The sequence below is a fragment of the Trachypithecus francoisi genome, unplaced genomic scaffold, assembly GCF_009764315.1.
Source record: "Trachypithecus francoisi isolate TF-2019V2 unplaced genomic scaffold, Tfra_2.0 Lachesis_group17, whole genome shotgun sequence".
Lineage (NCBI taxonomy): Eukaryota > Metazoa > Chordata > Mammalia > Primates > Cercopithecidae > Trachypithecus > Trachypithecus francoisi.
In genome coordinates, this window is record NW_022681462.1 from 80,728,659 (window position 1) to 80,743,626 (window position 14,968).

The 14,968-nt window shown below is 43.9% G+C and overlaps 2 protein-coding genes across 11 annotated transcripts in view; both read right to left on the reverse strand.

Annotated features, from left to right (window-relative positions):
• ZNF512 (zinc finger protein 512) overlaps nt 1-3,031 on the reverse strand; it is a 38,648-nt gene extending 35,617 nt beyond the window's left edge. For 7 of the 10 annotated variants that reach the window (XR_004428429.1, XR_004428428.1, XR_004428427.1 and 4 more), the window contains exons 1-2: nt 2,858-3,031; nt 2,281-2,339 (exon numbers count right to left, since the gene is read on the reverse strand). Coding sequence is in view for 3 of the 10 variants with exons in the window: in XM_033176195.1 (XP_033032086.1) it covers nt 2,281-2,339; nt 2,858-2,887 (89 nt within the window). In the remaining 7 variants the exon portion in view is untranslated. The remainder of the gene's footprint in view (nt 1-2,280; nt 2,340-2,857) is intronic. The other 3 variants (XM_033176193.1, XM_033176192.1, XM_033176191.1) reach the window with 2 other exon arrangements.
• A 251-nt stretch (nt 3,032-3,282) lies between these two features.
• On the reverse strand, nt 3,283-9,386 carry CUNH2orf16 (chromosome unknown C2orf16 homolog). The gene has a single exon (XM_033176188.1). It carries the CDS (start codon nt 9,309-9,311, stop codon nt 3,477-3,479), a length of 5,835 nt encoding a protein of 1,944 aa, XP_033032079.1. The 5' UTR covers nt 9,312-9,386; the 3' UTR covers nt 3,283-3,476.
• Between the last annotated feature and the right edge of the window lie 5,582 nt (nt 9,387-14,968).

A 14,968-nucleotide genomic window follows, 5' to 3' on the forward strand; every position in this document is an offset into this window, starting at 1 on the left:
CCTTCCTCCAGGTCTCATGTTTTATTTTTAAAGGACTCAACAAAAACAATTCTCAAGTATTTCACAATATCTACCCATCAACCCCACGACATTTGGTTATTTGTAAAAAACCAGATTAAGCTCAAACTTCCCTTTCCATACATATAACAAGAAAAAGTTTTGTTGTGATACAATGACTACCATAATTGTATTTATTTTATAATTTGTTGTCACCAGTGTGGCAACTCTTAGCTTCTGATCACAAACATAAAAAGTTTAGCCTATTTTCAACTCCTTTCTGATCTAGCAAAAATTTTTAAAAGCCCCTAGCTCATTCTTCTACGTGCAAATATTCAGATTTCATTAGAAAAGTACTTTAGTTCATCTTGTTATTCTTTGTAAACTTATTTAATTCTACCCAGTCTTTAAAAGCTGGTGTTCTCCATGCTCTACTCTTCTCTGGTCTCACTTCTCACCATTGACTCTCAAATGCCACAATCTCCTAGGAAGCTAGTTAAAAATAAAGATTTCCATGCCCTAAACCCAATGATTCCAAATCTGGTTAATGCACAGGGAATTAATAATCTTATTTTTTAACAATTATCTCTAGGTGACCAAGGTACATACTGAGAAACATCGCTCTAACCACTTTAACTTAGAAGAGCCCATTAAAACTCTCAGCTTGTGGAGGAAAACATCATGTGTCCAATTATTTTTTACAGCTGATGATTCCCAACTCTGTATTTCAGACCAGCTGTTCATCTGAGGTCCAAACTTATTTGATTTTGTTCCAAATGTTGCTCCTCATGCAGAAATTCCTAGTTCTGTGAATTGCACCAAAATTCACCTGATGGCCAAAGCCAGAAACCCATAGACATCCTATCTTCCTTCTCTTACTCACTTATCATCACAACCTGTATACTCCCTATACATTGTTCCCTATGTATTCCCTATATATTGTTCCCACCACAGGCTGCATGTTCTTTATTAATCTCTCAGGCTATCATAATAACCTCTGAACCAGTTTCCCAGTACCCTTCCAAATCCATCCTTCATAATGCTGCCAGAGTGGCCTAAGACCAATTATCTGGCTATGTCATTCCCTCATTATCTTTTCCAGGATAAAATCCAAACACTTTAGCATGCCATAACAGGTCCTTCATGGTCTAGCCCCTACTAACCTCTCTAAACGCTCTCCCTGCAATCCCTCATCCTCCATCCCAGTCACACAGAACTACTTACTATCCCATTAACTTTTTCCACACGTTCACATACTGTTCTCTGTTCTGAAAAACCTTTCTCCTTCTCACTAACTGTATGATTCCTCAACTTTCAAGTTTCTACTTAGGAGTGACCTGCTCTGATAATCCTTCCCTTCCAAACTATCACTCCCTTTCCCCAAAGGCTAAATTAAATTCCCATTTAAAAATATTTACTTATTACAATGAACTGTGTTGATCTACTTGCCTATCTCCCCTTCTAGACTGCTAGTTGTTTTTCATGCCTGTATACCTAACCTACTACAGAACTGGCACAGAGTAAACATGTAGTAAATGTCACCTGAATGAATGAATCCATTTAATGTCTAGTTAACAAGAATTTTTTTTTTTGTATTAACCATGGAAAAACTAAGCACCTTCAGGGTACTAAATAACAAACCAGTCTTACAGCCAAGTAGTTTAAAAATACAAAGATTTCTTACGGCCATTTTTTTTTTAATCATCCATCCCAAGTTCATCACTGTATTTACGTGCACGAATTTGATGTCTGGAGAAATACGGAATTACCACTGAGTCACTGGTTCCATTTTTATTATAATTTGTACTCTTTTTTCTGCAAGCTAGGTTTTTCTCCCACACACCAGACTTAGACCTACACCGTTCAATCCGATAGCCACTAGCTACAGGTGGCTATTTAAAGTTAGTTAAAATTAAATAAAATTTAAAGTTCAATCCCTCAGTCGCACTAGCCACATTTCAAGCGCTCAAAAGCTGTACCGGGCTAGTAGTTATGATACTAGACAGTGAAGATACAGAACATTTTCGTCACAAGAAGTTCTACTGGACAGCGCTGGCCACAAAATCACAAAAGAACCTTACAAACCTAACTTACTTAGCAAATAAAATTTAAAATTCAGTCCCTCATTTGCACTAGCCACATTTCAGCTACTCAAAATCCACACAGGGTTAGTGGCTATGATACTGGACAATGCAGATACAGAACATTTTCATCACAGGAAGAAGTTCTACTGGACAGCGCTGGCGACACAATCATAAAAGGACCTTAGAAAACCTCACTTACTTCTTAGCTCCCACGATCCTCGTGCTCCTCTGCTGCTTAAAGGTTGTGGGTCCCGAAGTCTAGCAAATCACAAGCACACGAGTGAGTGCTAGGGACCTCTGAACCTCGACCACAAAAAGACGAATTCCCCTATGCCCAGAAGAAATGAAGCTCTCCCGGGGCAACCACCTCAAACACAAGAAGGCAACACCTTTTAGGAAAAATATGCTGTCCTATCTTCCAGCAGTGAAAAGGCGGGTAACAATACCAGAGCCTTCGTCTTCCCCCATTCTCAAAGCCCTGTCCCAGGCTCTAAAAAGGAGGCCAAAAGAAAAGACAACGGATATGAGAGACACTGGGGATGTAAAAGGAATAGAAACTAATGGCAATGTGGCGAGGAATTAAATTCAAGGAGGTGGGGTACAGGCAGCAGAACGTGGGTAAAGAAAAAGGGGACAGGTGATCTGATCTAGAAGGGTGGGGCCTACGATGGCCTCTGATAAAACCAACTCTGAGCATGGGACAAAAGCGAGGGACCGCGTGTTCCGGGCTCGACAGCGCTACCTCTAAAGCATAACGGTCAAACCAAGAAACTCACGGCGGGTACAGCACCGAGTCTGGAAGACATCACTCCCTCTCCACGCCTAACAATTTCACCCAAGGGCTCCGGCCAGACCAACGCCACTTCCGCTCTCCTCGCCTCTCCCGGATGTGGGTTCGGCTCCGCCTAGCCCTCTTCTGAACTTCTACTTCCGCCTAGCAGCTTCCGAGGGGGCTGCGGCCGGAGCGAGTCACGTGACGAGTCACCCTCCGATTCCTCTGAGACCCCGCCCCACTGGGATTGCGACGCGGGACCCGGGAACTTATGGGTGGGGTCTGGAGCGAAGGGGCGGAGCTTGGAGCCTCGACCGGGCCTCAAAACCCCTGGCTCTCATTCCGAACCTTTGCACAACTCCTCGTGTCCTTCCAGCCTGCCTTCCCCACCCACCAGCCCAGTGGTCTCAGTCCAGATGCACAGGGAGATCATGTACTGCCCCTTTATTGATCTTAGAGAAATTACAGACCCATTCTCACACGCCTCCCCCCGGTAGAGAGACATGGAAGCCTTTCCACGCTGGGGGCGCAGGTATTGGAGGCAGTGGCTGAGCAGGAAAGCAGCCTGGAAAGGGCAGCACGATGAAGACTTAGGACAATGAATAATAGGGGCGGGCCTCGCCTCACGGAGTAGCTTCAGGCCTCCACACTTGTCCTGCTTTGGGATTTTTATGTGTGGTCCCAAGGAGACTTGTTTGATTCTTGAAATCTCTAGACAAACTATGGCTGGGCCTCTCCCCAGGGGAACTGTACTTGAGTCCCTCCTTAAGGGGACTACGCCGGCTCCTCTCAGAGGGACTGCGATGGTTCCTCCCAGAGGGCCTCCCTGGCCTCATCTCAGAGGGACTGTGATGGGTTCTCTCACAGGAACTGCGATGGCTCCTCTCAGAGGGACTGTGACAGGTTTTCCCAGAGGAACTGTGTCCTCTCCTCTCAAAGGGACTGCAACGGCTTCTTTCCGAGGGACTGAGGTGGCTCTTCTCTGAGGGACTGTGACTTCTCTCAGAAATCCTACGATGGCTCCTCTCAAAGGACCTGTGAGATCTCCTCTCAGAGGGACTGCGATGGCTCCTCTCCGAGAGACTGTGACGGCTTCTCTCCAAGGGACTGCGATGGCTTCTCTCAGAGGAACTGCGATGTCTTCTCTCAGAGGGACTGCGATGTCTTCTCTCTGAGGGACTGCGATGGCTTCTCTCTGAGGGACTGCGATGGCTTCTCTGAGAGGGACTGCTATGTCTTCTCTGAGAGGGACTGTGATGTCTTCTCTCAGAGGGACTGCGATGTCTTCTCTTAGAGGGACTGCTACGGCTTCTTTCTGAGGGACTATGATATCTTCTCTGAGAGGGACCACGATGGCTCCTCTGAAAGGGACTGCGATGGCTTCTCTCAGAGGGACTGCGATGTCTTCTCTCAGAGGGACTGCGATGTCTTCTCTCAGAGGGACTGCTACGGCTTCTTTCTGAGGGACTATGATACCTTCTCTGAGAGGGACTGCGATGTCTTCTCTCAGAGGGACTGCGATGGCTCCTCTGAGAGGGACTGCGAGGGCCCCTTTCAGAGAGACTGTGACATCTCCTCTCGGAGGGACTGCAGTGATTCCTCCGAGACAGACTGCGACGACTTCTCTCAGAGGGACTGGAATGGTTTTTCCGAGAGGGACTACGGTGGCTCCTCTGAGAGGGACTGTGTTGTCTTCTCTCCGAGGGACTGTGATGTCTTCTCTCCAAGGGACTGCGTTGGCTTCTCTCAGAGGGACTGCGATGGTTTCTCCAAGAGGGGTTATGATGGGTTCTCTCGGAAGGACTGCATGGGGTTCTCTCCTTATAGAAGCTGGGGTGGTTGTGCTCCTTGTGTGTGAGTTTCTCTTTGAGGTGTCGGTGCCAGGTTCTCTTCACAGGGGAACCAGGTAGGATTCTTCCTCGGGCCTGAACTCTGGTTCCTGGTGTGGACAAGTTCTTAGACTCCTGGCTGGAGGTTTCATTTCTATAGAAGTTTTTCTTTGATCTGCTACTATTGTCCTTTTGAACACTTCCCAGAGGCTGCCCCACCGAGGCAGTTTGGAAAGCAATACCACTTTGGGAATCTGTAGGCTTGGGCAGTCGAAGAGGTCTGGGTTGGAAAGAGTGAGCTCTTCTTGGCTGTTGAGCTGATCTGCACTGGCCTGTTCCTCCCCACAATATGTCCTCCTGCTTAATGGTTGAGCCTGCTGGTGTTAGCTTGTCAGCTGACCTCTTGTCTCTTTTGATACTGCTTGGTAAGCAATAGTCCCTGGTGTTTTGTTTTGGATAATAGTTTTTGCTTGCCCACAAGTTGTCTGGCCTTGTCCTGTCCACAGGCTTCCGCCCAACAAAAGCTATAACTCTGTGTGCTGTTTGGAATGCCCGCTTTAGGCTCTGAAAAAGCAGTTGCATGAACTTGGGCAGGGAAGGTTTCTTAGGTTGTCTTTTTAAAGAGGCAGTACTTGTCTGAGTTGCTCCAATCCTCTTCCTTCTTAAATGGGCTGGTAATTCCCTAGAGGGACTCTCTATTGTGATTCTACTGTTTTTGTAGAACTTTCTGTGTTTTCTAAGTCCCTTGTTGATTCTCTTCATTGGATATTTTGAATCAGAGGTCTTTTTGGTTCTCACTTTAGCCCGTTTTTCATTCTGAGTGCTTTCAGAGTCACTCTCTGGTAGGTTGTGAACTTGAGTGAATTCATAGTGCCCAGGTGCTCTAATTTTTGTCTTTTCTACTAGGTAAGGGCTGCTGCGTTGTCCTCGCCTGATGTAGAATTGTACAGGGGCAGGGGACTGGGAAGGCCCAGACTGCAAATCTATTGTGGAAGTAGCACTCTTGGAAGCTTGAGTATAGATTTTAGCTTTCCTTCGTGATGGTGATATAGGGCTTCTCTGTATGATGGGTCTATCTCTTTCACGATACTTTGAGATTTGGGGTCTTTTCCCAATTCGCAGTCTAAAGCCAAGATGCAACCGAATCTCACCATGGCCTTCAGGAGTGCGTACAAGATGGAGCTGTGGATAGATAAGAAGATAAGGCCCCGAAGTGGTCTGTAATTTATGATGGCAGTTAAGTCCTGAACATCGGCCACACTGTAGGCAGATAGGGTATTTTAGGACTAGACCTGAAGCTAGAGGTGGAGGCACATCGGGGGGTATTTGACTCCTTAAGAGTTTTGCTGCTATTTTTAGCTGCAGGTCTTGTAGCAGCTGGAACTGTTCTGAGAAGTCAGTCTTAGCCTGGGAAAGATAACTTGGCTTGAGGGAGTGTTGGGACTCAGAAATCCTTGTCTGGGAATCACTCTGTGAGTCCTTACTTTCTTCCATTGGAACAAGATCTTCTCTATCATAAAATATGCTGAGGGAAGACTCTGACTTTACCAGGACAGGAAGCTGGCCCGCTGCACATGAGACAGGCATATGCTGAATGACTTCTTGGGATATACCACTGAACCTTGAGTTTGTCTTTTTTATTCCCACTCTAGTCCCAGAATATTGCTGTATTATGGAAGATGTGGAGCCACGTGTCCATATCCTTAAGGCCATTCTTTTCTTATGACCATGATAAAAAGTATGTCTCTGAATGTAGTTTTTGACCACGGAAGGCTGAGAAATAGTAACTGGACCCTTCTCTGGCAGTCTCTGAGAAGCTTCCATCAGTTCAGCTGGAATCCCAAATAAATTCTGAATAGATTGACAGGTATCTGCAGTGGCTCTTTCTGCTAAAGATGTTTGAGAACAAAGCTTCCTTTCCATAGTGGTCCCTAAAATATTACCCAGCATTAGCATAGTGGAGAGATATTTTCTTGGTAGTCGCTGCCTCCAGGCATGACTCTCCCAGACATTGTGTTGTCTACCCAGGAAAGACTTGATGAGACCTTTTTGAACCCCTGATTCTGCCCGGAATGTCCTAGATAGTGATCTCCAGCTTTGTAGTAGATGTCTCTGAAGTGAGTTCTCTAGCTCCTCCATTTGCTTCCTTTTAGTTGTCTCTTTAGATATGACATCCACTCCTGGAATCTCAGGACATGGGTTTTCCACAGTGTTAGCTGTCTTATCAGAGCTTTGATTATGAAGGGCCAAGGGAAGAATTAAAGATTGTATCATAGTAGGGTCTATATAGGTCTCTTCAGGCTGCAAAATATCTGTCCCAGGGTTTTTTATATCCAAAGCTCTGGATACTTCCTGTATCCCAGAATCCCAAAGTCCTCCTAATTCAGATGCTGTTCTGACAGAGCTTGAAATGAGTGTGGTTGAAGAGCTTTGTAGGAACCTAGAGAAGTCAGTCCCTACTTGTAACTCTTCTGATGTTAACTTCTCACAGTCCCTATTCTGACACACCTGTCCTAGATTCAAATCCTCAGTTTCCATAACTTTAGGAGGCTCTGTTTTTATCACTGTAGATTTCACAGCCTGAAGCCCTTGTTTATGAGTCAGTATCGTATGTTTCTCAAATGGAGATGTTTGCGGTGAGGTTAATTCTTCAGATTTCACTTGAATACGTGGCCTTGGAGTTAATTCTGCAGGTACTATCAGTTCTTGAAGATGTGGCCTTGGAAGTAAATCCACACAATTTATTGCTTCAATTCCTGATTCTAGGGCTACTCCTATTGGTTCTACAACCTGAGGAATTGGTCCTGGTGCTAATTCCTCAGATTTTACGATTTGAAGGGATGGCCCTGGGATTAGCATAGATTTTACAATTTGAAACCCTGTCAACTCCATTGTTTCCAAAATCTGGTGTTTTGGCTTTATGATTAATTTCGTAGATTTCACATCTTGCAAACATGGCCCTGAGTGGTGCTCCGAAGGTCTCACATGTTGCAGTTTTGGAGTCAACTCAATATATTCTACCATTTGAGGGGTTGGCCTTGGTATTGTCACAGACTTTACAATTTGAAATGGTGGTCCAGGGGTCACTTTCACAGATTGAACAACTTTTGGGACATCTACGAGGATTACCTCTTCAGACTGAGCAACTTGAAGCTGTGTCCTTGCAGATTCTGTGCCTTGATCTAGTGGCTCTGGACTAATCCTCATAAATTCTACAATTCTATCCAGTGGTCCTGGGGTTTTCCCTGGAGATTTCATACTTTGATTCTTTGACTTTGTTAGCCCCATTGATACCTCCCTGTGCTGCCGTGCCTCAGAGGTGAGCTCTACAGATTCTTCATGTCCTATAACTCGACTTGTTTGCTTCAGGGGCACCTCTAAAGATTCCTCCCTTTGTAGCCATTGCTTACAGGTCAGATTTACAGATTCTGGGACTTGATGTCCTAACCCTAATATTATCCCTGGAGATACCACATGATGCTGTGGTTTGGGAGTTAATTGCAAAGTTTTCTCTACTTGCACTCCTGACTCAGAAGTCAACTCCACAGATTCAGGAACTCGATGTCCTAACCCAGGTGTCATCCCTGAAGCAGAATCTGGGACGTGATGTAATGACTTTGGAATCAATACCACAGATTCTTCCCTTTGCAGTCTTTTCTCAGAGATCGCCTCCACACGTTCTAAGTTTTGAGTACAGAGCCTTGGGGATCTCTCTGCAAATCCAGTGGCTTGACTTGCTGGCTTTGGGGTCATTCCAAAGAATTCATTTGCATGTATCCTTGCCTCAGTGGTCAACCTCATAGCTTCTGTAAAGTAATGCTTGAGTTCCGGAGTAATCCCTTCATATTCCACAGTTTGCTGCAGTGGCTTCATATATAACTCCCCCAAATCCTTGACTCGGGCCCGTGGCCGAGAGAGCAATTCCATAGTTTCTAGGATTTGGTAGCTTTTCTCTGGAGTTAATCCTAAGAATTTTGAGCCTTGATCCCTTACCACTGGAGTCAGATCAACAAATTTTGGTACCTGAAGATCTGGCTGCAGCAGCATCCCTAAGGATTCAATGGCTCTACCTGTTATCTTTGGGGTCAACCCCACAGATTTCTCTACAGTATCTATGCCTTTATGTGCCAATCCTTGTACTATTTCTGAAGATTCTGTGGTGTGATAAATTGGTATTGAAATCAAATTTGCAGATTTAGGGACTTGATACATTGGCTGTGGGATCATCTCTGCATATTTTGTAAACTGATGCCCTGGTCTAGGGATTATTTCAGAGGATTCCATGATTTGATAATTTGTTTTTGGAGTTTGCTCCCCATATTTCACTCTTTGAAGCAGTGACCCTGGTGCTAATTCCACAGATTTTATAGCTTCCTGCAGAGACACTGAAGATAATTTCACATGTTTTATGCTTTGCGACTTTGGCTCTAGAGTAAACTCCAAAGATTTCACACCTTGTTGCTGTGATTCTGGAGACAAATTTGAAAATCTGACACTAGTCAACAGTGGTCCTGATGGGAACTTCCTAGTTGACTCTGGTGCCAACATCATTGATTCATGATCTTGCCATCCTGAAGTCAACTCTTGATAATTTATACCTTGTTGTTGGGTCCCTGGTGTCAGCTCCATAGGTTTTACATCTTGAAAACATGGCTGTGATGCAAAGGCCGCAGATTTAACACATTGTGACCCAAAGCATGATGTCAACCCTGAAGAATTTACACTTTGAGGTTGTGGCCATAGAGTTGACTTCACAGATTTCACATCTTGAGAACATGGCTCTGGTACAAATACCACAGATCTCATACTATGCTGCCTGAGGTGTGAATGCAACTCCTCAGAATTCATACCTTGAGGATACAGTTCTGGTTTTAACTCCACAGATGTCACTTTTTGAAAACATGGCTCTAATGTAAATACCTCATATTTTATGTCCGGCAGCTCAGAGGCTGAAATCATTTTTGCAGAATTTGCATCATAAAGCAATGGCTGTTTATTTATCTCCACGGACTTTACATCGTTAAGCAGTGGCTCTGGTAAAAATACCACGGATTTCATACCATTTTTCTGAGGACCCAAAGTGAACACAGGTTGCACAACTTGCTGTGAGCCAAGGTGCTTCTCCAAAAATTGGACTCCTTGAAACTTGGTTCCTGGAGTTAACTCAGAAGATTTCTTACCTTGCAAGTGTGGTCCAGGATTGAACAGAATAGATTTTGTACTTTGAGATTCTGACCCAGGGTTCAGTTCAGAGGGTTTCATGCTTTGTATCTGTTGCCCTGGATTAAAGTTGATAGAATTTATGCATTGAAATTTTGACTCTGAATTCAACTCAGAAGAATTCATACCTTGCAGCTGTGGGCCAGAGTTGAACTCTTTTGGTGTTATATCTTGGAATTTTGTCCCTGGAGTCAGTTCATATTTTACATCTTGTAAATGTTGCACAGAGTTGAACACAACAGATTTTATACCTTGAAGCTCTGGCCCTGGATGCAACTCAGAAGATTTCACAACTTGAAATTTCGTCCCTGATTTTACACCTTGCAAGTGTGGCTCAAGTTTGTACTCCATAGAATTTATACATTGTAATTTTAGCCCTGGATTCAACTCAGAAGAATTCACATACTGCACCTGTGGCCCAGGGTTACTTTCCATAGGTGCTGCACACAGAAACTTTGACCCTGGAGTCAATTCAGATTTTAAACCTTGCAAATGTGGTATAGGGTTGAATATCATAGGTATCTCACTTTGAATTTCTGTCCCTGGGTTCAATTCAGAACAATTAATACCTTGAAGTTTTGAAACTGGAGTTAATTCAGGCGATTTCATACCTTGTAAATATGGCTCTGGGTTGTACCCAATAGAATTTACACACTGAGCTTGTGACTGTGGAATGAATGCAGAATTCATACCTTGCAAATGTGGCCCTGGGCTGCACCCAGTAGGATTTACACACGGAAGTGGTGGCTCTGGAATGGATGCAGAAGAATTCATGCCTTGCAAATTTGACCCAGGGTTGCACCCACTAGAATTTACACACTGAAGTTTGGGACCTAGAGTGGATGCAGAATAATTCACACTTTGTGGATGTGGCCCAGAATTATACTCAATAGAATTTACACACTGAAGTGGTGGCTCTGGAATAGATGCAGAAGAATTCACACCTCGCAAATTTGGCCCAGGGATGCACCCATTAGAACTTATACACTGAAGTTTAGGTGCTAGAATGGATGTGGAATTTACACCTTGCAAAGGTAGCCCAGGGTTGCTTCCAGTAGAATTTACACACTGAAGTGGTGGCTCTGGAATGGATATAGAAGAATTCACATCTTGCAAACGTGGTCCAAGGCAGAACACCTTAGATTTTATACCTTGAAGCTCAGGCCCAGGAGTCAACTTGGCACATTTTAATCCTTGCAACTGTGGTCCAGGGTTGAAATCTAAAGATTGTGTACCTTGAAGCCTTGTTCCTAGGCACAACTCAGAAGACTTCACACCCTGCAACTGTTGCTGAAGATTGAATTTCATAGATTTTACATCTTGAAGCTTTGTCCCTGTGCATAATTCTGAAGATTTTCTATGTTGCAGATGTGACTCAGGATTGAACACCATAAAGTTTACACTTTGAAGGTCTGGCCATGGATTCAACTTATGAGATTTTTCATCTTGCTGTTGCTTTTCAGCATTGAACTCAGAAGGTGCCACACTTATCTTTGATTCCAAGGCCACCTTAGAGAGTTTTGCAACCTGCAATTCTGGGTCATGGTTGCCCTCTGTAGAGTTCACTGTCTGAAGCTTTATCAACCCAGATTTCGTATCTTCCAACTTTGCCCCAGGATTAAATTCTACAGATTTCACACCTTGAAGGTGTATCCCTGGTGTCAACACAGATAATTTTCTATCTTGTAACTGTGAAGTTGAGTTTAACCCCAAAGATGTCCTATCCTGTACCTTTGTACCTAGAGTCAATTCAGAAGATTTCACATCTTGCCGCATTGGCCTAGGCATGAGCACAGATTTCACTTTTTGAAGCTTTGTCACTGGGATCACTTCAGAAGATTTCATACCTTGCAAGTGTGATCCAGAGCTGAACTCCATAGATTTTACATCTTGAAGCTCTGTCCCCATGATTGAGTTAGAATATTTTGTATCTTGCCACTGTGGGCCTGAGTTGAACTCCACAGATTCCCCACCTTGAAGCTTTGTCTCTGGTGTTAACTCAGAAGATGTCACACCTTGTAACTTTGGACCATGGTGGAATTCTACAGATTTTACATCTTGATGGTTTGTTCCCTGAATCAACTCAGAAGATTTTTCACTTTGTATCTGTTGTCCAGAGTTGAAATCCATTGATTTCATACTTTGAAGCCTTGTCCCTGAAGTTACCTCAGAAGATTTTATACCTTGAAAGTGTTGTCCAGAACTGAACTTCATAGATTTTACATCTTGAAGCTTTATACCCATGATCAGATCAGAAGATTTTATATCTTGTAACTGTGGGCCTGATTCCAGCTCTACAGATTTCACACCTGGAAACTTCCTCCCCAGGGTCAAATCAGATTTCTCACTTTGTAACTTTGGACTAGGTTTGAATTCTACCGATTTCACACCCTGAAGCTTTCCCCCTGGAATCACTTCAGAAGATTTCACACTCTGTAAGTGTGGTGCAGAACTGAAATCCATGGATTTAATGTCTTGAAGCTCTATACCCACGATCGACCTAGAAGATTTCAAATCTTGCAACCATGGGCCTGAGTTGCATTCCATTAATTTCATTTCTTGAAGCTTTGTCTTCAGTATCGACTCAGAAGATTTCACTCCTTGCAACTGTGGCCCAGGTTTGAAGTCTGTAGATTTGACACCCTGAATCTTGGTCTTTGTGGTCAAATCAGAATATGGGATATCTTTCAACTGTGAGCTGGGGTTTAACTCTGTAAACTTCATGTCTTGGGACTTTGTCTTAGGGTTCAACTTAGAAGATTTGACACATTGCCATTGTGGCCCAGAGTTGAACTCCTCAGATTTCATACCTGGAAGCTTTGTCTGATGAGCCAATTCAGATGATTTCATGCTTTTCAAATGTAGTAAGAAGTTCAGCGCTACAGTTTTATCACTTTGTAATTGTAGCTCTTGGCTTAATACTCCAGATTTCACCCCTGAAAACTGTGGCTCTTGTGTAAACACTGGAGACTTCACATCTTGCAGCTGTGTTCCTGGGTATGCCTCCACGGGTTTCACTTTGTGCAACTGTGGTCTTGGGGTCAACTCAGAAGATTTCACATCTTGCGAACGAAGCCCAGGTTTGAATGCCACAGATTTTATATCACACGGCTTTGATGTTGAAATCAGGCCACATGATTTCACACTTCTCAACTGTAGCCCAGATTTCAAATCAATAGGTTTGAGCCCTGGCAACTGATGTTCCTGGAGTGATGTCAAATGTTGTATACTTTGGAGCTTTGGCCTTGGAATCGACTCAGATGACTTCACATCTCTTAATTGTATTGAAGGTTTCAATTCTACAGTTGTGACAACTCGAGATTGTGAACCACATTTTAGCACAGATCTCACACCTTGGAACTCAGGTCCTGGTATCCACTGCACAGAGCTCATACTTCCAGGCTGTGAGTCTTGGTTTAACTCCACATCTTTTACACTTCGAAGCTGTGGCTCTGAGGTTGATACCAGAATTTTCCCTTTCTGCAACTGTGGTCCTTGGGACATCTTAGGAGTTTTCACACATTGCAACTGTGGCCCAAAGCTAAACTCCACAGATTTTGCACCTTGAAGTTTTGGTCCTAGAGTCAGTTCAGATGATTTTACACCTCCCGACTCTGTGGAGGATTTCAACTCTGCAGGCTTGACACCTCGAGACTGTGAACCAAGATTCAACCCTACAGTTTTTACACCTTGGAACTCAGGTCCTGATATCCACTGCACAGATTTCGCACTTCCAAGCTTTGAGTCTTGGTTTAACTCCACAGTTTTCACACCTTGAAAATATGGCTGTGAGGTTGATGCTGGAATTTTCTCTTTTTGCAGCTGTGGTCCTTGGGACAACTCAGGAGCTTTCACAAAGTGCAACTGTGACCCAAGGTTAAACTCCATAGATGTTGTACTTTGAAGTTTTGGCCCTAGAGTCAGTTGAGATGACTTTACACCTCCTGACTCTATGGAAGATTTCAACTCTCCAGGTTTGACACCTTGAGATTGTGAACCAAGATTTAACCCTATAGTTTTTACACCTTGGAACTCAGGTCCTGGTATCCACTGCACAGAGCTCATACTTCCAAGCTGTGAGTCTTGGTTTAACTCCACATCTTTTACACTTCGAAGCTGTGGCTCTGAGGTTGATACCAGAATTTTCCCTTTCTGCAACTGTGGTCCTTGGGACATCTTAGGAGTTTTCACACATTGCAACTGTGGCCCAAAGCTAAACTCCACAGATTTTGCACCTTGAAGTTTTGGTCCTAGAGTCAGTTCAGATGATTTTACACCTCCCGACTCTGTGGAGGATTTCAACTCTGCAGGCTTGACACCTCGAGACTGTGAACCAAGATTCAACCCTACAGTTTTTACACCTTGGAACTCAGGTCCTGATATCCACTGCACAGATTTCGCACTTCCAAGCTTTGAGTCTTGGTTTAACTCCACAGTTTTCACACCTTGAAAATATGGCTGTGAGGTTGATGCTGGAATTTTCTCTTTTTGCAGCTGTGGTCCTTGGGACAACTCAGGAGCTTTCACAAAGTGCAACTGTGACCCAAGGTTAAACTCCATAGATGTTGTACTTTGAAGTTTTGGCCCTAGAGTCAGTTGAGATGACTTTACACCTCCTGACTCTATGGAAGATTTCAACTCTCCAGGTTTGACACCTTGAGATTGTGAACCAAGATTTAACCCTATAGTTTTTACACCTTGGAACTCAGGTCCTGGTATCCACTGCACAGATTTCACACTTCCAAGCTGTGAGTCTTGGTTTAGCTCCACAGTTTTCACACCTTGAAGTTGTGGCTCTGAGGTTGATGACAGCATTTTCCCTTTTTGCAGCTGTGGTCCTGAAGACAACTCAGAGGTTTTTACACACTGCAACTGTGGCCCACGGTTAAACTCCATAGGTTTTGCACCTTGAAGTTTTGGCTCTAGAACCAATTTAGATGCTATCATATCTCCCAACTGTATGGAAAGTTTCAATTCTGTGGGTTTGACACTTCGAGATTGTGACCCAAGATTTAACCCTACAGATTTTAGACCTTGGAACTCAGGTCTTGTTATCCACTGAACAG